This window comes from Lepidochelys kempii, chromosome 7 (assembly GCF_965140265.1).
Source record: "Lepidochelys kempii isolate rLepKem1 chromosome 7, rLepKem1.hap2, whole genome shotgun sequence".
NCBI lineage: Eukaryota > Metazoa > Chordata > Testudines > Cheloniidae > Lepidochelys > Lepidochelys kempii.
The window spans coordinates 26,620,429-26,644,508 of NC_133262.1; the positions used below are offsets into that span (position 1 = coordinate 26,620,429).

Below are 24,080 nucleotides of genomic sequence, written 5' to 3' on the forward strand. Positions count from 1 at the left end.
TTAAATGCTGTTGCTAATTTACATTAAAGCAGATTTAAATTATACAGTATATGTTTACTAAAAATGTGTACAATACCTTGCTGGTTGATATTTCTTGGGTGCAATTTCCTCGTCCCTTACATTGGTTATACCATTATCAAATGACCCAAAATGAACATTAACTACCCTCCTGGAATCCAAGTAGCTTATTTTTAATTTTTTGTTAAATCATTCACATAGTTTATTCCAGTGCCTATGTATTACATTTCTAGAGCCTGTTCATCCACTTCTCTTTTCCCCTTTTCCAGATATCAGGGGGATTGTTTGTATGTGGATCACACCCCTCCATGCAGAAAGGGGCAGGGTCAGCCACTTTCCACAGCACCATATCCATCAGCACCTTCCCAAAACTTTGGGAATGATTCTTCTTGGTTTGGGAGCCTTTCAAGAAGAAGGTGGAGGGACCCAGATGGGCTGTGGACAAAGGACATGCAGTCCTCTGTTGGGTGGAAAAAAGTTGAAGAGTAACACAGTGTTCCCTCATAGCCCCTGCAAAATCATAGAATCATAAACTTTAAGGTCAGAAGGGACCATTATGATCGTCTAGTCTGACCTCCAGCACAACACAGGCCACAGAATCTCACCCACCCACTCCTGTAACAAACCTCTAACCTATGTCTGAGCTATTGAAGTCCTCAAATCATGGTTTAAAGACTTCGAGGTGCAGAGAATCCTCCAGCAAGTGACCCGTACCCCACGCTGCAGAGAAAGGAGATAACTCCCCAGGGCCTCTGCCAATCTGTCCTGGAGGAAAATTCCTTCCCGACGCCATACATGGTGATTAGCTAAACCCTGAGCATGTGGGCAAGACTCACCAGCCAGACACCCAGGAAAGAATTCTCTGTAGTAACTCAGATCCCACCACATCTAACATCCCATCACAGGCCATTGGGAATATCTACCACTAATAGTTAAAGATCAATTAATTGACAAAATTAGGCTATCCCATCATATCATCCCTTGCATAAACTTATCAAGCTTAGTCTTGAAGCCAGATATGTCCTTTGCCCCCACTGCTAACCCTTGGAAGGCTGTTCCAGAACTTCACTCCTCTGATGGTTAGAAACTTTGTCTAATTTTAAGTCTAAACTTCCTGATGGCCGGTTTATATCCATTTGTTCTTGTGTGCACATTGGTACTGAGCTTAAATAATTCTTCTCCCTCTGTGGTATTTGTCCCTCTGATATATTTATAGAGAGCAATCGTTTCATAAGACAGGTTATCCATTCCTTGGATCATCCTAGTAGCCCTTCTCTGTACCTGTTCCAGTTTGAATTCATCTTTCTTAAACATGGGAGACCAGAACTGCACACAATATTCCAGATGAGGTCTCACCAGTGCCTTGTATAATGGTACTAACACCTCTGTATCTCTACTGGAAATACCTCACCTGAAGCATCCCAAGACTGCATTAGCTTTTTTCACGGCCATATCACATTGACGGCTCATAGTCATCCTGTGATCAACCAATACTCTGGGGTCCTTCTCCTCCTCTGTTACTTCCAAGTGATGCGTCCCCAGTTTATAACAAAAATTCTTGTTATTAATCCCTAAATGCATGACCTTGCACTTTTCACTATTAAATTTCATCCTATTACTATTACTCCAGTTTACAAGGTCATCCAGATCTTCCTGTATGATATCCTGGTCCTTCTCTGTATTGGTATACCTCCCAGCTTTGTCTCATCTGCAAACTTTATTAGCACATTCCCGCTTTTTGTGCCAAGGTCAGTAATAAAAAGATTAAATAAGATTGATCCCAAAACTGATCCCTGAGGAACTCCACTAGTAACCTCCTTCCAGCCTGACAGTTCACCTTTAAGTGTGACCCATTGTAGTCTCCACTTTAACCAGTTCCTTATCCACCTTTCAGTTTTCATATTGATCCCCATCTTTTCCAATATAGCTAATAATTCCCCATGTGGAACCGTATCAGATGCCTTACTGAAACTGAGGTAAATTAGGTCCACTGTGTTTCCTTTGTCTAAAAAATCTGTTACCTTCTCAAAGAAGGAGATCAGGTTGGTTTGACATGATCTACCTTTTGTAAAACCATGTTCTATTTTGTCCCAATTACCATTGACATCAATGTCCTTAACTACTTCCTCCTTCAAAATTTTTTCCAAGGCCTTGCATACTACAGATGTCAAACTAACAGGCCTGTAGTTTCCCAGATCACATTTTTTCCCTTTCTTAAAAATAGGAACTATGTTACCAATTCTCCAGTCATACAGTACAACCCCTGAGTTTGCAGATTCATTAAAAATTCTTGCAAGTGGACTTGCAATTTCATGTGTCAGTTCCCTTAATATTCTTTGATGAAGATTATCTGGGCCCCCCAATTTAGTCCCATTAAGCTGTTCGAGTTTCGCTTCTACCTTGGATGTGGTAATATCTATCTCCATAGTCTCCTTCCCATTTGTCGTCCTACCATTATCCCTAAGCTCCTCATTAAAGACTGAGGCAAAGTATTTGTTTAGATATTGGGCCATGCCTAGATTATCCTTAACCTCCACTCCATCTCCATCTACCTTTAGCGGTCCCACTTCTTCTTTCTTTGTTTTCTTCTTATTTATATGGCTATAGAACCTTTTACTGTTGGTTTTAATTCCCCTTGCAAGGTCCAACTCTACATGGTTTTTGGCCTTTCTCACGTTATCCCTACATGTTCTGACCTCAATAAGGTAGCTTTCCTTGCTAATTCCTCCCATCTTCCACTCCTTGTAGGCTTTCTGCTTTTTCTTAATCACCTCTCTAAGAAGCTTGCTCATCCAGCTTGGTCTACAACTCCTGCCTATGGATTTTTTCCCCTTTCTTGGGATGCAGGCTTCTGATAGTTTCTGCAACTTTGACTTGAAGTAATTCCAAGCCTCCTCCACCTTTAGATTCACAAGTTCTTGAGTCCAAACCACTTCCCTAACTAATTTCCTTAATTTTTTTAAGTTAGCTCTTTTGAAATAAAAAACCCTAGTCACAGATCTATATTTGTTTAGCCTTCTGTTTAGTTTGAACTGAATTAACTCATGATCACTTGAACCAAGGTTGTCCCCTACAACCATTTTCTATGAGGTCCTCACTACTCACCAAAACCAAATCTAAAATGGCGTCGCCTCTTGTTGGTTCAGTAACTACTTGGTGATCCATACATAATCCATCAGGTATCACATCCAAGAAAATCTGAGCCCTATTATTATTATTAGCACTTGTCCTCCAGTCTATATCTGGGAAATTAAAGTCTCCCATGATCACACAATTCCCATTAGTATTTACTTCATTAAAAACATTAAAGAGGTCTCTATCCATATCCAGATTGGATCCGGCGGTCTATAGCACATCTCAAGTACTATCCCAGGGGAGGCTCTAGTAGCTTTCTTCCCCAATGTGATTTTTGCCCAGACAGTCTTATCCATTCCATCACTTCTTATTTCTTTAGTCTTCCTGATCATTGATATACAATGCTACTCCACCACCTTTGCCTTTATTTTTGTCTTTCCTAAACAGCACATACCCTTCAATACCTGTAGTCCAGTCATGACTACTATTCCACCATGTTTCTGTTATCCCTATAATATCTGGTTTCACTTCCTGCACCAGTATCTTTAGTTCCTCCATTTTGTTACCTAGGCTCCTGACATTGGTGTACAAAGATCTTAATTTTTGCTGTTTGGCCTCATTCACATTCTTTACCCGATTAGGCACAGACATTCTACTACCAGTATCACCTATTAGACTGGTATGTACACTACCCTTCCTCCTTATGTCCATTCTGCTACCAACAGCTCTGTCCTTTCTTACTTCATTTTCTTCCCTCTCAATGTTAAAATCCAGCATGGAGATTGCCGGGACATCTCCCAGCCATCTTCCCCCAGATTCCTAGTTTAAAGCTCTCTTGATCAGTTGTGCCATCCTCCATCCTAGAAGTCTATTTCCCTCCTTACTCAGGTGAAGTCCATCCTTAGAGAACTGTCCTCTGTCCATGAATGCCTCCCAGTGGCCATACACCCCAAAGCCCTCCTTATAGCACCAGTGCCTGAGCCATCTATTGAGCATCATAATCTTGTCACACTTTTGTTGCCCTTCTCTAGGAACAGGCAGAATCCCACTGAAGATCACCTGAGCCTCAATTTCCTTAAGCGTCTTCCCCAGCCTGGCATAGTCTCCCTTCAGATGTTCCAGCGAGAATCTAGCTGTATCATTTGTTCCCACATGAAGGACAATCAGTGGATTCTTTCCCACTCCCATTAGAATCCTCTTCAGCATCAGGTCCACATCCTGTATTTTAGCACCCAGCAGACAGCACACGCTTCTGTTCTCTGGATATGCTCTTGTTACAGGCCTGTGTATCCTTCTCAGTCAGGAGTCCCCAATGACGTAGACCTGTCTTTTCCTGGTGATGGTACAATTCTCCAGTCTATCCCCTGTTCCCTTAGGCTGCAAGTCCTCTCGATTCCTATTATCCCTTGCAATCCTCTGTATCCCATCCCGTATCCTCCTAGGGCTCATATTTTGTGTTATCTCCATTGACTCTTGCCCTCTTCCTATAGGACTAGCTGCTCTTCTCTTCTTCCTTGCCCTCTCACCTTCAGAGACCACCTGCTGTGCCCCTTCTTCATTTTCCAACTCCGCAAACCTGTTCCTGAGCTCTGTTTCTCCTTCACTAGCCCATCTTTTCCTCTGCCTCGTTCTTTTAGTCACATGCTTCCACTATCCACTTTCCTCACCCAACAGTATCCCCTCAGAGTTCTTTGGTCCTGCTTCCATCTGCAAATCTGAGCTTTTCCCTTCAGCCTCCTCATGTCTTTGCTCCATCATCTGCTCAAACCCTCTTCTAAACTCAACCAGCGTTTCCACCTGCATCTCCAATCCTCGGATCTTTTCTTCCATCAGCTCTATCAGGCAGCACTTCATGCAGACAAAACTCTTTCCAGGTACCCCCTCCAGGATCATGTATGTGCCGCAGCTTCTACATCCAATCATCTTCATTCTGTCTTCCATTACTTGGGCTGGGTCTGTATTATCTTGCCTGCATCTGCTCCCTGGGGTAGGGAACCCCACCATTTAAGTGAGACTGTGGGGACAGCTGTGGCCAGGGGGAATTCCCATCAGGGCTACACTATGAGAGGCCTCTGTGTGTGAAGAGCTCTGGCCTTCCACTGCTCCCCCATCTGTGTGATTTGGTGTGGGCCTGGCTCTGCAGAGGGACAAACTTTGCCCTCCCAACCCAAAGATAGAACTATTTGGTAGTTGCTACATGACGAGAATCTTACGCAATCATTCTCTTTGGCCAGTCCCACATTTTTACACTGGAAGGGCTGTCTAGCTCCTATCAATTCCATATTCACAGAACTGCAGATTATTGCAGTCTACACAGAATAGAGTTTGATCTCAAAAGAATGAGAACTGCTCCCAGCTGATGTGAAGAAAAATAACTTTCCAAGAAAACTGAAACAACTTCTAAACCAGTTGATTCTCAGTTGAGCAAATACAATAGAAGATCTGTTGTTTTTTGTAGCTTTCTTGATAACCTCTTCTCACTAATTCTAATATTGTTTAGATAACAGTGGTAACTAAGATAACTCTACATAAGCAGTAGTGCGATATCTCCACATGTATTTTAGTATGTAAAATTCATAAATGGTCTAAATATGCTAACAAAATATTACATTTTAAATTAGTATGATCGCTGTGCATACTGGTATGTGGAAAAAAAATCAGTAAGGGAAATCTAAAACTCATGTATTTATCATGATTATTGTTGTTAAAATGAAGTGCCAAGCCTTTTAAGATAATATTACTAATAATATTAGTCCTGATTGTTGGAAGATCGCCAGTTTTTCGTCATCTCGCAGAAATATGTCATACTTGAACTGTAAAAACATATGATTCCCCTTCCCCCCTCCCTCTTTTCCCACTCACTGGAGCTGTATTATGTTAGTGTGAGGTGCGTTGAGCCGAATCCAATCTGGAATTAAGAATGCCCAAGGGCAGTTTTAACAAACTGTCATTCATTTGAACTCTAACCCTGTTTAGTTTAACAGAATCTGGTTACTCAGATGTATATTTTTTGCACATTCACTTCTTTCTTTTCATATCTTGGTGTGAAACTGTGTTAATTGGACTTGGAGGGAGAGAGGATTGTTTAAAACATATTGAAAACTAAGAATGAGAGTTACATGCATATAGCTTGGCTTGTTGTTTTTCTGCCACCCAGAAATGATGAACTTCAGTTCAGATATTGTGAATAAACATATTTAGTCAAAGTGAGATCCTCAAAATGCTGACATTTGGTTAAGCTTTCTGGGTTGAAAAAATTCACTGTTTTTAATAGCTCAATTATTATATTATTATAATAAGGAAACTAGTGAAATTAGGCCTTTCAGAAATGTAAAAAGGGACTAGTAATGGATTCGGGATGTTCAGGGTTTCGTCTTAAAAGACCGACCCCGAAATTCAATGAGATCCCCAAAATAAATTCTTCCAACAGTTGAGATAAAATAAAACCTTTACTTAGTAATTACAACATCAAGCCAACAGCCATGGGGGAGCTTCTGGATGCTACAAGTTCAACCTTTTCCAATAGGTGTCACTGTAAGGCAGTAATGCTGAAGAGATGTGAGCTAGAATAGAGGGTAGAAAAATCCCATAATAAGGGTAATTAGAAGAATAAGATTATCATTACTTGCCATCAGCAGATAATTAAAATACTTTACAATACTGCTTGGATTTTGAATTAGATTACTGATGAGAAAGTGACTTTGAGAGAAATTCTTCTTGTGATTTTTGTATATAGAATATCCTATCAATGTACATACATGGACTGACAGGAGAATAGACACTTCACTATGGAAGGAAAGTGGATCCACACTAAAGGCCGGACTAATAAAGTTAGGAAGTTGCTGAATATGTCCTTCAGTGCAAACTTTCTCTTATACTTTGTAGAGGTGTGCGAAAAACGCATAAAGCTGCTATTTGACCAACAATAAGCTGATCCCTCAGCTACCTTCCATGGACAATGGAGAAATTGAAGAACTCCTGTGAGAGACAGGATAATATTAGTGCTGGTCTCACTGCTCCTCCAGGGGAACAGAGTACAGCAATCTGTTGTCACTTTTCTACCTTCTGGGGAGAGGGAAGAAAAAAAAATCCCCAATGCTCCCTTTCTTCCTCTCAGCAGGGATTGGAACATTTTATCATTTTAACCCAACGTCAGGGATGTGAATAGGTTCTGTCGTTAGGGTACGGGCTTACGGTTGATCTTTCTCCCTTTCTAGAACTTTAAATGTATTACAGGTGTAGCTGGCAACGTTGTCTATAGTTAAGATTGGCTGATACTTTTACATTATAATATAATGTGAGTGTGTATATTTAATATATATATATGTAGGGGCACTGACCTTGATTGTGACATTAGCAATCACACACACATACATTTTCAAAGAAGGTATTTGAAAATCACTTCCTGCTATACTTTAGTAAGGCTTTTGATACTGTCTCACATGACTTTCTCATAAACAAACTAGGGAAATACAGTCTAGCTGGAGCTATTATAAGGTGGGTGCATAACTGGTTTGAAAACCATTCCCAGAGAATAGTTATCAGTGGTTCATAGTCAAGCTGGAGGGACATATCAAGTGGGGCCTTGCAGGGATCAGTTCTGGGTCCCATTCTGTTCAATATCTTCATCTATGATTTAAATAATGGCATAGAGTGTGCATTTATAAAGTTTGTGGATGATACCAAGTTGAGAGAGGTTGCAAGTGCTCTGGAGGATAGGATTAAAATTCAAAATGATCCAGACAAACTGGAGATATGGTCTGAAGTAAACAGGATGAAATTTAGTAAGGAAAAATGCAAAGTACTCCACTTAGGAAGGAGCAATCAGTTTCACACATACAAAATGGGAAATGGTTGCCTGGGAAGTACTGCAGAAAGGGATCTGGGGGTCATAGTGGATCATAAACTAAATATGAGTCAACAGCGTAACACTGTTGCAAATAAAGCAAACATCATTCTGTGATGTATTAGCAGGACTGTTGTAAGCAAGACATGAGAAGTAATTCTTCCACTGTTCCAGGCCTCAACTGGAGTGTTGTGTCCAGTTCTGTGTGCCATGTTTCAGGAAAGATATGGATAAACTGGAGAAAATCCAGAGAAGAGCAAAATGATTAAAGGTCTAGAAAACTTGATCTGTGAGAGAAGGTTGAAAAAATTGGGTTTGTTTAGTCTGGAGAAGAGAAGACTGAGGGAGGACATAACAGTTTTCAAATACATAAATGGCTATTACAAGGAGCAGGGAGAAAAATTGTTCTCCTTAGCCTCTGAGGATAGGACAAGAAACAATGGGATTAAATTGCAGCAAGGGAGATTTAAATTGAACATTAGGAAAAAAAATCCTAACTATCAGGGTAGTTAAGCACTGGAATAAATTGCCTAGGGAGGTTGTGGAATCTCCATCACTGGAGATTTTTAAGAGCAGGTTAGACAAACACCTGCCAGGGATGGTTTAGATAATACTTAGTTCTGCCTTGAGTGCAGAGGACTGGACTAGAAGACTTCTGGAGGTCCCTTCCAGTCTTACACTTCTATGCTACCAGCCTGCCTGCCAATCAAATCCTGGTACTGCTTTAGATATTTGTGAGATAAGTAGGTAAGGAAACATAGAACCCTGAACTTAAGTTTTGTCAGAAAAGTGAAGGAGGAATTGATTTGCAAATATTGTGTTAAAAATGTAAATGTATGTATAGCTTTTGAGTCTACACATGCTAATGATTTGTGGTCTTAAAGTTTTTTTATTCACCTTTCAAAAAAAATTCTCTCTACCTTTAAAATCTCATCACTTCTATGTGTAGATATTTTTACAAATCTACTTGACTTTTTTATTTCCCAAAATAAAGTAAAAAATAAATAAATAAAAATGTCATCACATTAACAGTTGAAAGATAATGATCGTTTTACATGCTTTACATGCTTAAAAATATTCTCAAATGATTTGATAGGAAACTTGATGTGAGTTGTGTCTATCAACACACAGTAGGACAAATCTGGCTAATGCTTCAGGAGAAGGAAAAAGTAAATTTTAAAACTTTAGATATGAAGCTGTTGTTCCAATTCAGGGTCTTGTACTGCATACAGGCCCACACCTCCAGAGTCCCACTGACTTTGATGTCACTGTTGTGAAATAAGGGTCCATGCATTTGAATCACTTTGTAGGCCTGGATCTTTATAGATGTTACTATTAACAGATGCAACTGACTTTAAGTAATAGATTGGGGACTTAATTACATGGTACTTATTATTAATGTGAATTGAGTAGATAAAACAGCATACAGGGTTTGGAGAAATTTAAGGATGAGATTTTGGAATAATCCTATTAAAACAAGAAAAATATTAAGTTAAGTTTTATATATAGTTGGACTTCTTTGGGGACAAGGTAAGGTAATTCACATGCCTTTGTATGTGACTATGTAGAACATTAAATTCTATTTGTATTTTTATGGTAACATATTGACATTATATGATCAAAGATGATATAAATTATTGCAAGTAACCCCCACCCCCTTGTGTTCATCCTTAGTTTTCCTTTTGTTCACTTTTTCTTTTTTTCTGTAGGTCACAGTGCAGATCTTCTCTCTTTTTCAATATGTATTTTCCCAAGTATAACTTTTCTAGAAAGTAGTCACTGTGGAAAGGCAGTAATAGCTATTTTCAAATAAATGTGAAGTCCTCACCCTGCAAGAGGCTCTGCATCAGTGTAACTCTGCGCCTGCACAGAACTGGTCGCAGGATGAACATCATTTCTCTTTGTTGTTTCATTTATATCTGTATTTCGCCAGTTTTACTTTTTGAGGGGCAGGGTGGAAAGATATTGAAAGGTATTAACCACTTCATTGCTGTTGCTAATGACTGCACTGCACCTGAAGCAGGACGGACGTTGTCCAGTCTTGCCAGAGGAAGGGTAGCCGTTTGGATTGAATGAACATGGAATTGCCTGCACTGTACACTTTTACCTGCCAGGTAGTCCCAGACATCTAATAATAAAGTTGCAGCCTGATTAAATCCATACCAAGTGTCCTTTCGGTATAGCTGGACAATTCTAGGTATGTCCTAGTAGAACATATCTTCTTCTGTATTGAATGTACCAGGCACTTTCTAATTTCCCATCAACCTCAAAGGAATGTCAATAGAGAATGGCTGCACTGTACTTATGGTAAAGGGGTTAAGTAATATATAAGTTTTTAAATAATGTTTGAGTCTGATTACTATTGTTTGATTCATATAATAGTGTTCATTCTGCTTCATAGAGCTGTTATGTGGGAGAAAAGCAACACAGTATTTGCTCAACTTGAAAAAGAAGTATGTGGTTTATATGTGCTGATTGCATGGTAGTAGGATTTAAATAACAACATAGAGACAAGCAGTAATTAAAAATGAACTTGGGGAAAACATCTTATTTTCTCTGTAGGCAGGCTGATTATATGACCGTAGCTGAATTCTGTCAGACTTCTTCTGTACACCAGCAAAAGCAAACATTTTTGCTTGGCTTCCATAGTATCAACAATATGGTAGCACAGAAAAAAAAAAAGCAGTCAGGTTGGATATATTCCAGTTGGCTCCCTCCCCTATCACTTTCTGGCTAGTCTCATGTAATGCATCACATATTTTCCTCCGCTGTTGGTTAATTTATATCATTTTAATTTTTTGGAGAGGGGAGTGGGTGAGTAAGAAAACAAAACAGAAAGTGTGTCACAATTTCTCTAAATATCATAATTGCAGGATCTTGGGGAAATCTGCCACCTATTGTTCACACAAAACTCTTCAAAAAGTATAAAACTTCACATTATACCCCAAAGTATACCACAGTCTGTATTTAGTGATGTGGCAGTTACTACAGTGGCTACTATATTTTTAGCAGATTACAAGTAGGCAGAAAGAAAGAAAGAAAAGAGCAACAAAATATCTGTAGTGACCAATCTTACTTTTCAAGTGTTTTATCGTCATGTGTTTGTAGGAGGTACATATAACAAATACAAAATGGTTTTACTCTGACAAAAAAACTCAAAGTGAAAACCCCAATTTAGGACCATTGCACTTATGTACTGGAAGCCTAATTCTCTGCTCACACACGAGCAAAATTTGGACCTGTGGATGACATCAAGTCTGATTGGCCTGCAGTCTTCAGTCTTATCTCATTCATTAACTTGCTGAGTTTCTGTGCCAAGGGTAAGGGGACGCCATGCTGGAGTTAATGTGCTTTTTAGCAGTAACCATGTAGTGACCTTCTACCCTGTCATATAAACTTAACAGTTCTGTAAATGTAATGATCCACCCACAAGACAGTCCTGCTGCTGCCAGGCAAGTGTAATATATATTTTCCTTCCTGCAGAGGTTGAGTTTTGTTCTTTAAATAATATTATGTCACTTTTATAACACAGCCTACACTTTTTTCTAAATTGCTATTTTTTAAAGTAGGGTTGTTTTTTTTAATCAATTCCCCATGAATGCATTTCGTATTTATTGGGAAATCTCCCAAAAAGTTGCTAAAACGGAGCTGAGGTTGAGAATATATTCCATGAATTAAAAAATAGATGTTCAAATGTCAGAACTTTAGCTCTTCCCCTGTTCCGCATGCTCCATACACTCATCAGAGATTCTCACCAGTTCTCACGTTAAACGTAAGTCTGAAAGGAGCGGTTTTTGGTGAAAGTTTTGTGTGGTGTCAAGATCAGTTTATAATGGAAGTGCTATTAGAGCCTGAACTATAGAGTTACTACCACAGGTCCATAATGAATTCCATAGACTAGGTGGTGTAGGAAGTATTTATGGCAATGGCACAGGTTGAAGGGCTCTTGGTAATGTACATTAGTTCAATGGTTTGTATAAATGTTATTGGTGACTAGATGGATTTTTGGAAACTTGATCATTTCCTGATGTTTAAGAACTGATTTTTTTTTAACCAGTAAAAAGTGGGAATGGATTTGAACAATGCTTCCACTTATATTCATCCCTACTATGATTTTTCTGTGTTTATAAAATATTATTTGCTATGAAGAATATGGAACTTAAACAATCTATGCTTTTTAGTTAGAAGAACTGATGAATGCACTGGAAAAGACCAGACAGGAATTGGATGCTACCAAAGCCCGTCTTGCCTCAACACAGCAGTCTCTGGCTGAGAAAGAAGCACATCTGGCTAACCTCAGAATAGAGCGGAGAAAACAGCTTGAAGAAATATTAGAAATGAAGTAAGTACATTTACTCCTCTTGATACTAGATGCATTGCAATTTCCATTTTTTCCCCTGCTCTATATGTTCTGTATTCATATTTAAACAGTCTGAAACTGAGGACCTCTTAAGAAATGTGTGTGAGTTAGGTTCCCTTTAAAATGAAGAAATACAATAAAATATCCTTGGATTATGAAGGTAGTATTTATTGGGAAGTCAACAACACGCACAGGTAGAATTCTTGAAAAAGTGTTTTGTTATAACTTCCATTTGCCTTGTAGTGTTAGATACTAATACAGTATCAGCACAGTTTAACTTAAGTTGAAAGTTTCTGAAATATTTTAATATGAATCGGTCTCCATTCATTATCAGTGTTTTAAATTTCCATAATGTTCTGCCTTATTCTGATGTGAAAAGGGTTCACCTGTGGCACAAAGCAAATTTGTCCACTGAGTTATGTTAAAACTAGGATGCGGTCACATCTTTCAGTAAGAATCCTGAAAAAAGCTGGTATATGGTACATATGGTATAATTCTGCATATGTCAAACTGAAAGAGGGATATCAAATAATATGTAGGTTGGTTATAAATATCTGGGTGCAATCATATCCCCAATGAAGTCAATGGGTGTTTTCACTCTGGTCTACATTAAAAAGTGGAAATGTACATGGTTCATTATTGATGATACTACTGTTTAGTGAGCAAATAGGGAACCAGATGCAGTCATAAGCAGTTTTTATTTACTTTGCTGTTTTCTTATAGCTTTCTTTCATATAGATAGTTGTTAGCTGCTGATTCAGCTGCGATTGAATCAGAGGCTTAGTGCCATACAACTTCAAATGATCATCTGTCTTGACTGTATAATTTTGTTTGCTGTAGTCAATTGCATTAAATAAGTGATAAGGTCCCGCCTTAATGGAAAGGATGCATATTTGGTATGACTGACCACAACTATCAATTGTTGGGTAACATTAATAAAGATTGTAAGGGAAGTTCTGGCTGTTTCTGTGGGATGCTTGGGTGGCTGTACAGACACTCATGGGTATTGGAGACACATATTTGGAGTGCATCTTTTGATTGAGATTCTTAGCTTTTAAAGCCTATGTAGAGCTTTAATTCACTTTGGACAGAAATGGGTTACCTACCTTTATGGATAAAGCACCTAAGAGAGGATAGAAGACCTCAGTTGTCCTAGCCCAGAAATAGAAAGGTGTCAAAGACTGAGATTGGATATAGGAGCAGACAATTAGTAGCTCTCAGAGCCACTAATGCTGTGATGACAATATCTTGTAACACACATACCTAATTAAGGAAATAAGTATTTGTGATGGATGGGATACTGTTTTTACTTCATTTACATAGTTGTCAATGTTGTTTGTTCTTCAGCTTTTGATAATTACTTTTAACAGCCAGCTTAATTATTTTTTACATTGTGGCCTTTTAATTTCTTGGTTTATAATTTTTCTAGACTTGTGAATGCATGTATGTTCGACCCTTAACATACAGTTTTTTAAAATCAACGTTTATCTCTAAAATATGAACCAGGACAACTAACAAAACACCTAAACCAAGCAAACAGAACAAAACAAAACACCTAAACCAAGCAAACTTACTTGTTATACATAAATAAAGGATACCTACCAAATTCACGGCCGTGAAAAACACATCACAGACCGTGAAATCTGGTCTCTTGTGTGCTTTTACCCTATACTATACAGATAACATGGGGGAGACCAGAGTTTCTCAAACTGGGGGTCCTGACCCAAAAGAGAGTTGCGGGGGGGGGGTCACAGTATTGCCACCCTTACTTCTGCACTGCCTTCAGAGCTGGGAGGCCAGAGGGCGGTGGCTGGTGGCCAGGCGCCCAGTTCTGAAGGCAGTGCCCAGCCAGCAGCAGTGCAGAAGTAACGGTGGCTATACGTTACCATGCCATCTTTACTTCTGTGCTGCTGCTTTCAGAGCCGGGCAGCCAGAGTGTGGCAGCTGCTGTCTGAAGGCCCAGCTCTCCAGGCAACAGTGCAGAAGTAAGATTGGCAATTCCATACCATGCCATCCATACTTCTGCAGTGCTGCTGGCAGTGTCTCTGCCTTCAGAACTGGGCTTCTGGCCAGCAGCCATCACTCTTCAGCTGCCCAGCTCTGAAGACAGAACCGCTGCCAGCAGCTGTGCAGAAGTCAGGGAAGCAATACCACAAACCCCCCGCACACACACAGTAACCTTGCGATCCCCTCAAAACTCCTTTTCCGGTCAGGACCCCTATAGTTACAACAGTGTGAAATTTCAGATTTAAATAGCTGAAATTATGAAATTTACAATTTTTAAAATCCTATGACTGTGAAATTGACCAAAATGGACTGACCGTGAATTTGGTAGGGCTCTACTCATAGGCAGCAGAAGGTCTGCTAACTGTCATCTTCTCTTGCAGTTTGGCCACTTGCAGGCCAGTGTGATTAAGTGAAAGTCCCAGATTCACTATTACTCCAGTTTTAAACAGTTGTAACTCCATCTATTTTTAAAAACTCCAGAGAGAGATTTGGAGTTTAAACCTGTGCCTTTTGTGAAGTCTCTTCTCTCTCTAGACATGTGGGATCTCCCTGGAGCCTACAACAGGGATCCAGTCCTATTGCAGTCAATGTGAATTTTGCTAATGATTTAGGGAGGAACAGGATTGGGCCTACTTTCCTTGGTAAATAAAACAGATGTTAATGTATTATTGTTTTACAGCATACCATAAAATACTGCTATGTGAGATGTGATATAAGGCTGAGTTAATGTTTGGGAAAATCCTTACATTTGAATGGGATTATCTGATGATATAATTTTAACACAGTCGGGCTGCACGGGTGTATCTGTGCCTTGGTCAGCATAACCTCTATCACTTGTGATGATGTGTAATATGGAAAGAATTTATTATGACTATCGGAATCCAGGATGATTTTGCAGAGCCAGGAGATAGAAAATAGAGCTGATATGACATTGAAAGCAATGAGGTACACATTAATGTGGAACTTCATAGCGCCATTTTTCCAAAGGCCCTTTTTAGTGGAGACCTGCACTTCAACTTCTTAATGTTGTTACTTTTTAAGTGCTTGTTACCACAATCTTATTACTGCATTAAAGCTACTTAAAAAAAAATTGTAACTTTGCCTTAATAAAAAGTTTAGAAAACATAAAAAAATATGTAATAAATCATGCTTTGAGTTCTGTGGATGAAAAGAGCTATATTAATGCTAAATGTTGTTTCAGAACATATAAGATGTATAATTTATAATATGAATTTACATCTTAATATATATATTAAGGGAGTAGTTTGATTTAATAAAATCTGCAGTACATTGTATAATATATTTACTAAATAGTTCAATAAGAATAATTCACAAATACGTGTCAAAGGAGTTTGATTCTATATACTTGCTTACTGAAAGAAGTACATAATGAAAGAGCATTTCAAAACTGCATGGCATTTTGTCAAGGTTCCTCCCCCACTCTGAACTCTAGGGTACAGATGTGGGGACCTGCATGAAAAACCTCCTAAGCTTATCTTTACCAGCTTAGGTCAAAACTTCCCCAAGGTACAAAATATTCCACCCGTTGTCCTTGGACTGGCTGCTACCACCACCAAACTAATACTGGTTACTGGGGAAGAGCTGTTTGGACGCGTCCTTCCCCCCAAAATACTTCCCAAAACCTTGCACCCCACTTCCTGGACAAGGTTTGGTAAAAAGCCTCACCAATTTGCTTAGGTGACTACAGACGCAGACCCTTGGATCTTAAGAACAATGAATAATCCTCCCAACACTTGCACCCCCCCTTTCCTGGGAAATGTTGGATAAAAAGCCTCACCAATTTGCATAGGTGAGCACAGACCCAAACCCTTGGATCTGAGAACAATGAAAAAGCATTCAGTTTCTTACAAGAAGACTTTTAATAAAAATAGAAGTAAATAGAAATGAAGAAATCCCCCCTGTAAAATCAGGATGGTAGATATCTTACAGGGTAATTAGATTCAAAAACATAGAGAACCCCTCTCGGCAAAACCTTAAGTTACAAAAAAGATACACAGACAGAAATAGTTATTCTATTCAGCACAATTCTTTTCTCAGCCATTTAAAGAAATCATAATCTAACACATACCTAGCTAGATTACTTACTAAAAGTTCTAAGACTCCATTCCTGTTCTGTCCCTGGCCAAGACGACTACAGACAGACACAGACCCTTTGTTTCTCTCCCTCCTCCCAGCTTTTGAAAGTATCTTGTCTCCTCATTGGTCATTTTGGTCAGGTGCCAGCGAGGTTACCTTTAGCTTCTTAACCCTTTACAGGTGAGAGGAGCTTTCCCCTGGCCAGGAGGGATTTCAAAGGGGTTTACCCTTCCCTTTATATTTATGACACATTTAATTATTTTTATTAATATACATTATGTTCTAATAACCAAACCGTGAATCAAATTAGATCCATACGGCTGATGACAGAATACTGACAGTTCTACATAGTAGTAATACACTAGCATAGTGTTTATTCATCTGCTTTTTCTCTGATAATATATTAATTTAATTAGCAGACCAGACTATAGCTCCATAACTGATATTTACCATTTTATTATTTAATGCAGAGTAGATACAATTTGTGACTGCTGGCTTATAGTCACATAGGCATGAATTGTGTATTTAAGAACTTTCATGATGATTTCCTATGCTTATATTATGTTTAAAGTTCCAAACGTAGCTCTCCATTCTAAACCCATCTGGCTGAAATTGCCAAGATCCATCTTAATTCACTGGGTATAATCAGTTGTCAGTTTTAGACAAATTCTCCAGTTGTCATTACAAGTCTCCATGTACACTAAGTTATTTAAAGAAGTTTAGAATAAAACCAGGTAGCAACTTAATCTAGTGCATTATCTAGTTGGGCTTTTTGATCTGGACTCTGAGAGAGAGCACCACTCATTAGATAAGTGCCCTTCAAAGAAGAGAAAGTTCACTGGAATGAGATAAACATCTCCTTATATTCTTTGCTTGATGTTAACATGTGAAAAGATGAGATTTATTTTTTTAAGAATTCCACAACATTAAAGTTTGGAGCAAGAGTCGCATGTTATTGACAATAAAGAGTGATATAATTTCTAGAGAAAATATTTGTGTTATGGTGCATATTATTTTCTCGATCTGCACACATAATTCATACTGGCATTAATGAGAGTAATGCATACTTGTTAAAATATACCATATGTTCAAATCCATCATTTTGCCTATTTGTCCTAATGCTTTCTGCGTGGTTTATAACTGGTGCCTTCTAAACATAATAAAATCACTGAGCTAATTATTATGTAAAATATACTATTTTTTCAAAAGTTTCTGTTTTGCATAATGTCAATAACTTAATATAGATTTCAGAAATTATTTACTGTCTCTTAAAATGTTTCAGTTGTCTTGAAATTGGACCCTGCAATTTAAAAATACATACTAGGGCTGAATCCTTTCCTTATACCTAATGAGTGGAAAACTAAAAATCTTGTGGAAACTCAATAACGCTTACCTTGAAAAGTTTCTTTCATCTTCATGATTTCAAGGCCAGAAGGGATCTTTGTGATTATCAAATCTGACCTCCTGTATGACACAGGCCGTAGAACTTCCCCAAAATAATTCCTAGAACAAATGTTTTAGAAAAACATCCAATCTTGATTTAAAAATTGTCAGTGATGGAGAATCCACTATGACGGTTAGTGTGTTGTTCCAATGGTTAATTACTCTCACTTAAAAATTGACACTTTATTTCCATTCTGAATTTGTCTAACTTCAACTTCCAGTCATTGGATCACATTATACCTTTCTCTCCTAGATTGAAAAGCCCATTATTAAATAATTATTCCCCAGGTAGGTACTTATAGTCTGTAATCAATTCACACCTTAACCTTCTCTGTGTTAGCTAAATAGATTGAGCATCTCAAGTCTATCACTATAAGGCATGTTTTCTAATCTTTTAATTATTGTTGTGCTCTTCTCTGAACCCTCTCTAATTTATTAACATCTTCTTGTATACTCCAAAACTGAGCACATCGTTCCAATAGCAGTCTCATGAGTGCCAAATATAGAAGTAAAATAATTTCTCTTCTCCTATTCAAGATCCCCCTGTTTGTGCATTCAAGAAACACATTAGCTCTTTTGACCACAGCGTCTCATTGGGAGCTCATGTTTAACTGATTATCCACCATGATCCCAAATCTTTTTCAAAGTCACTGCTTCCCAGGATAGAGTCCCTCATCATGTAACTATGGTCTGCATTCTTTATTCCTAGATGTATACATTTACATTTATCCATATAAAAATACACCGTGTTTGCTTGCACCCTGCTTATGAACTGATCCAGATGCCTCTGTATCAGTGACCCATCATCTTCATTATTTAGCACACCCCCAATTTTTCTGTCATCTGCAAACTTTATCAGTGATGATTTAATATTTTCTTCCAGGTCATTAATAAAATGTTAAATAGTATAGGACCAAAAACTGATCCCTGGGGGACTCCACTAAAAACACACATGTTCTGTGATGATTTGCCTTTTATTATTACGCTTTGAGACCTATCAGTTTGCCAAATTTTAATCCATTTAATGTGTGACATGTAAATTTTATATCTTCCTAGTTTTTTAAACAGTCATGCAGTACCAAGTCACGTGCCTTGCAGAAATCTAAATGTATTACATGCACTCTGTTACCCTTATCAATCAAACTTGTAATCACATGAGAAAAAATTAAGTTTGTTTGACAGGCTGTATTTTCCATAAACCCTTGTTGATTGGCATTAATTACATTACCTTCCTTTAATTCTTTATTACTCAAGTCACATATCAGCCACTCCATTATCTTAAAACTTAAGAATGTGGGGAAGGAGGCGTTTCTTCTATGTGGTGTGGGCAGCAGGTCTATCCTTTCAATCTTTCAGATGACCCCATATTTGTGAGGAGCTTTTTCAGATCACAGGGCACTCACAATGGCCTAGCTTCCCTTTTGCATGGCAGCATAATTTCCCCAGAAGCAGTGCTTCCATTCAGTCCCAGACAGAGGTTGCTGCCAAAGGCTTTTCATAGGCCCACATTGAACAAAAATATATTTCACTTAATTGCAAATTGCTCTTATTTTCTATATTGGACTTATATGGAATCACATGTAGTTCACACATGCAACATATGAAAACTGCTGTGCTATCTCTGCACAGGAAACCAATATACTTTTCTCATGTGGAGTGGGTTTCAATGTGTGGATAGGGTCGCTATTATCTTCCTAAAAGTGTCAGTATTATCTTACACTGAGGAAGATCCTATTCTTGCTCTGAAGAGCTCACAGTCTTAAGACGAAGACAGACAAAGAGTGGGGGAATGGATATATCACACAAAGATGGCAGAGTGATAATTAGCACACATCCTGTTAGTTCCATTTTTTTATTCTATATATAAAAAATCCAAACCGCAACCATTAAACATTAACAAAATTCCTTAACACCTAAACTGACTGATATTTTTCCTTTAAAAAAAAATCCACGAATTGACTTCTTGCAGAATGCAGTGATTAAAATTAGGATCTCAAAAACTGACTCCTCCGCAGTTCTAATCAAGTCAATGAAGATGAGGGTGGTAAGCACTACACTTGGTAATAAGTGTTCACAGGATCAGTTCCACACATTATACAGAAACTGCACATCACAGTTTTGACTTGAAGATCAGTGCAGCCATAGTTTTTGAGACGTTAATATTATGCAGTGAATTTTTCTTTTAAGCATCTGATCAGTTTAGTGATGTATTGGAGGGGACTCTTAGTAAACCCGGAACACAATTCCTGCCAGCAATTTGAAAGGAAAGTTGGGTAATTTCCTTGTCTCTGATAGTTCATACCATCACAATGGGTATGTCTACACTGCAGCTGGGAGTGTGCTTCCCAGCGCAAGTAGACAGACACACACTAGCTCCGTTTGAGCTATCGTGCTAAAAATGGCAGTTTAACCACGATGTCAGGGGCAATGGGTTGGGCTGGCTGAGTATGTACCTGGGGAATCTGGGTGGGATTACCCAGGCTATTCACCCAAGATGCCACTTCTGCTGTCCTGACTGCACTACTATTTTTTAGCATGCTAGTTGAGCAGAGCTCCTGCATGTCTGCTTCCCTGCACTAAGAAGCAGCTCCCAGCTGAAGTGTAGAGGTAGGTACCCTCTAGTCCAGCCAGTCCAGCAGTCCAGCCGGAGATGACTTAATCCTGATACTCAGGAAAAACATATTTGTGAAGAACTATTTCGCCCTTTAGAATGGGCCAGATTGTACCAAGTCGATGGCTTGTTCATAAAGAGAGGATACTTTGTGGTCCCTAACGAAACGATCCTCCCCCACGTTGAATAGCACAAGCAGAACACTGTGATGTGCTATCCACAAAATCCGTTCATTTTTTTCATAAGATTCTCCAATGAGTGGTTGATATCACCAACTTAAAAATCACTTCCATTGTTACAGGAACACTTGTGGTTATTATAACTGAAAGAGAATAGGAAATAAAACATTACTTGTCTCTGTTTTTCGGTATGTTTTCTTTGTGCTTTTGTCAGCAGCTGTGTATTCTTATGTTTGCAATTTTAGGGGGAAAAGGGGAATACGCTCCATGGTTTATTTCCCACCAAACTTTTAGCCCCACCTGAAAGGAAAGGAAGGGAGAGGGCAGAAGAGTGAATGAAGAAGCAGAGCAGGAGAGAGAAAATCTGAGACTGCTGCATATTGCAGCAGAGCTGAACACTTTTCTCCCCGCCAATCAATGATTGAGCTGATCTGCAAAGCAAGGAAGAGGCATCTGCAATTGCCACTAGAGGCCAGTCTCAGGCAGGAGGCTGGTCTCTAAAGTTGATCAGCTCTGTCCCTGCCTGCCTTGAAAGGGTTTTTGTTTTTTGGTGGGGGAGACCTTGGATGGGTCCAGGTGGAGCTCAGTGGGACAGTCTCATTTGGGGAATTTGGTGGGGGAAGGAAGTGTTTCTAGGGCTTTGTTGATGGCGAAGATATAGGAGGGAAGGAGGCAGCATATACTCTTTGGGACCTCTTTGGGGGAGTGTATTGGGGAAGGACTCTCAGTACTGTGAAGTTCTCTGTCTTTCCTTATCTTTGGTGGTTAAGTCATTGTGTGTAGTCAGCAAGTTACTTAGTTTCCCCTGTTGTTTGTGTGGGTCGCTCATGCAGCAATAGCAGAGAGAAAAGCACATGAACAAAATAGAAAAGATTAGCAGCGTGATTTAGGGGTAGGTCTAGTCCCTGAAAGTACTTTTACCTTACTTTTTAAAACTACCAAAATTTAAGCTAATGATGTCTTGTTAATGTACATCTGTTTGTGAAGTGATGCTGCCTCCTTCATTTGTTATAGTTTGCAACACTGTTCTTGTTCAAGGAGGAAAACAAGTAAGTGGATAATACAGTCTCTTACCTGAATCTCTCTCTGCACCTGGTACCTGGAAGATGTTTGTGGATGTTCCTGTAAAAATATTGACATATCACTGAATTAGTTTCAAGACTGTTGTTCTAACAAGCAGTGCCTTGAGGATAATTGTAGAACAAATAGGACTGGATGTATGATATTATGTGATTCCCTATACTGTTTGGATAAACTCCAAATCTACCCAAAAATACCAGGATCAGATTTTTCTAGTCTACTGTTCTGAAAATAGGATGCATATGAACAATTTTCTCTAAATCGTTTGCTCAGTCCTAACACAAAGCACTATGAATGTCAAGCTACATATTGGGAAAGATAGTTCTAATAGTTTCCCTATGATATAAATTATTTAAGCAGCCAGCTGTTGATTTGAATATGCATTAGATACTTTGCTAATGTATAGTTGTGGAGAAAAAGTGTTTTCATTAAACTAATTTAACATTTTACATTATTTTGTTTGAGCTATAATTATATTCACTATAATGATCAGTAAATAGGCAACAAATTGATTCTCTCTAAAAATATACCTTTTGAAAAGTGGAATAGTAGGCTGTTTTTTGTAACCTGTGGACTGTTTCCATTTAATTGTAGGATTCATGCTGAGAGTATAGAGAGTCATATCCCAAGTTAAATACAAACAAAACAGCAGGATGTTGATACAACTGTGACTTCCATAGGAAGTAGTTAGAATGGTAATGTGGTCTCCTTCTAAGGTGGGTGGAAAGTCTCCTGTGACAGCTTTTTGCCCCCACAGACCTGTAGCTCAGCATGCTTTGACTAACTTTTTTGACACCACCTTGCAAACACCATAAAGATTAGAGGAATCCAAATGAAGGCTTTGTTCTCTGGAACAGAAGTTTGCTTGACCAAAATGAAGAGATGTTTAAAAAAGAAAAACACTCAAGGGGAACAGGGCAATAAAATGCTTCTCTCTGTGAGAATAATTTGAGTGAACTGTTTACTGGGCAAACTGCTTCAGTCATTTAAAGACACATGACTATCACCACATGTCTGTTTAGATGAGAACCCAGTAATAGTGCTTTTAGGGTGAAATACTATGGTTTCTCCATGGCTTTATTTGATAAAATCTGTGACATTTGATTATTCATTCCCCCAAGGAAGAAAGTGTACCATCTCCTCCTTTCATTTGTTCTGTAGGTTATAGTTATAATTTGTTTTCATAACGTGTCAGCACCTGGCATTGGAATGTCATTAGACCAGTTCAGGCAATCTTCAGAATATGAAAAAAGGGGCAGTACTGTGTCCGGTCTTTGCCTGAGTATTTCCAGGGAAGAGAAAGTGCAAGGAGCCTCTGTCATGTCTTGTGTTCCCTTTGCAGCAGTTGAGCAGAATAGCAGCCCTTGCACGTAGGAAGTGCTAGGAGTGTACAGTCCAAAACCACAGTTTTCCTTTTCACTAGGGAATGGCTGCCGTGCTTTTTTCACTAACGATATGGCCGTCACACAATAAACCAAATGACAGTGGTTCAACTGCACACAGTGTGCAATTACAAAGGATACATTCTAATCCTTTTGATCTACATGGAATTCAACCAGCCATACCCAGCCAATTAGAAAAAGTATGGTAACAGCTGCTGAATCTGGACAATTCATAATTGGGGGAGTTGCCAAATGTCAGCTCTCTAAATATGAAATATACAAGCTTGGATTCTAGGGGAAAGATCCCCTTCAAACAGGTGCTGGAAAGAGATTTTTTTTCTGTACTGTATTGCTCATCATTTTTACATTGTAAGATGCTGTGTTACAGGGCTGTAGTTGTAACTAGATTAAACTTATCTTGTTTTACATCATCATCTTCCTTGCACAGGGTATGTAACTTGGGAAACAGCAAGTTTTAACTTGCAAGGTTCCTGAGGTACCATCCCTTCCAGCCAAAGGGTTTTCTTTTCCACCATGGGCATGGCCCTCTAATTGTGAGACAGACCAGTGATTCGGGTGTATTTCTGAGGCATCTGCAAGGCAGGAAGGGAATATGTATGGAAGGGCTGCCCCTGTGTGTTATTTTCTGAGTTCCTATCTCCTTGCAGCATATTATTGTTAGAGATCATGTTGCCATTGGTTCTCCAGACATTCTTATACCCTACCTCAGTCAGTTTAGGGGAGAAAGAGATGTAGATCTTGAAAACTAAGAGGTTTTATGCTTAAGTAATTATCTCTTTTGGAAATTCCACAAAGAATTGTTATGGGTTTAGGGGTGATGCTGCTGCATGAAGTGGCAAACCCCCAGCTCTGAATGTGCCCAGCCACATACCACCCAAACCTTGCACACTGAAACAGACAAGTGTGGGGTCTTCTGCAGAACCTGGAAGGGAAGGGGGTGCAGCTGCTGCTTTTGCTTTTA

General features: G+C 38.9%; 1 protein-coding gene across 10 annotated transcripts in view; it reads left to right on the plus strand.

Moving 5' to 3' along the window:
* Positions 1-24,080, plus strand: part of ERC2 (ELKS/RAB6-interacting/CAST family member 2) — an 830,030-nt gene that overhangs the window by 481,771 nt on the left and 324,179 nt on the right. For all 10 annotated transcript variants that reach the window (XR_012159812.1, XR_012159814.1, XR_012159815.1 and 7 more), the window contains one exon: positions 12,121-12,281. Coding sequence is in view for 1 of the 10 variants with exons in the window: in XM_073351518.1 (XP_073207619.1) it covers positions 12,121-12,281 (161 nt within the window). In the remaining 9 variants the exon portion in view is untranslated. The remainder of the gene's footprint in view (positions 1-12,120; positions 12,282-24,080) is intronic.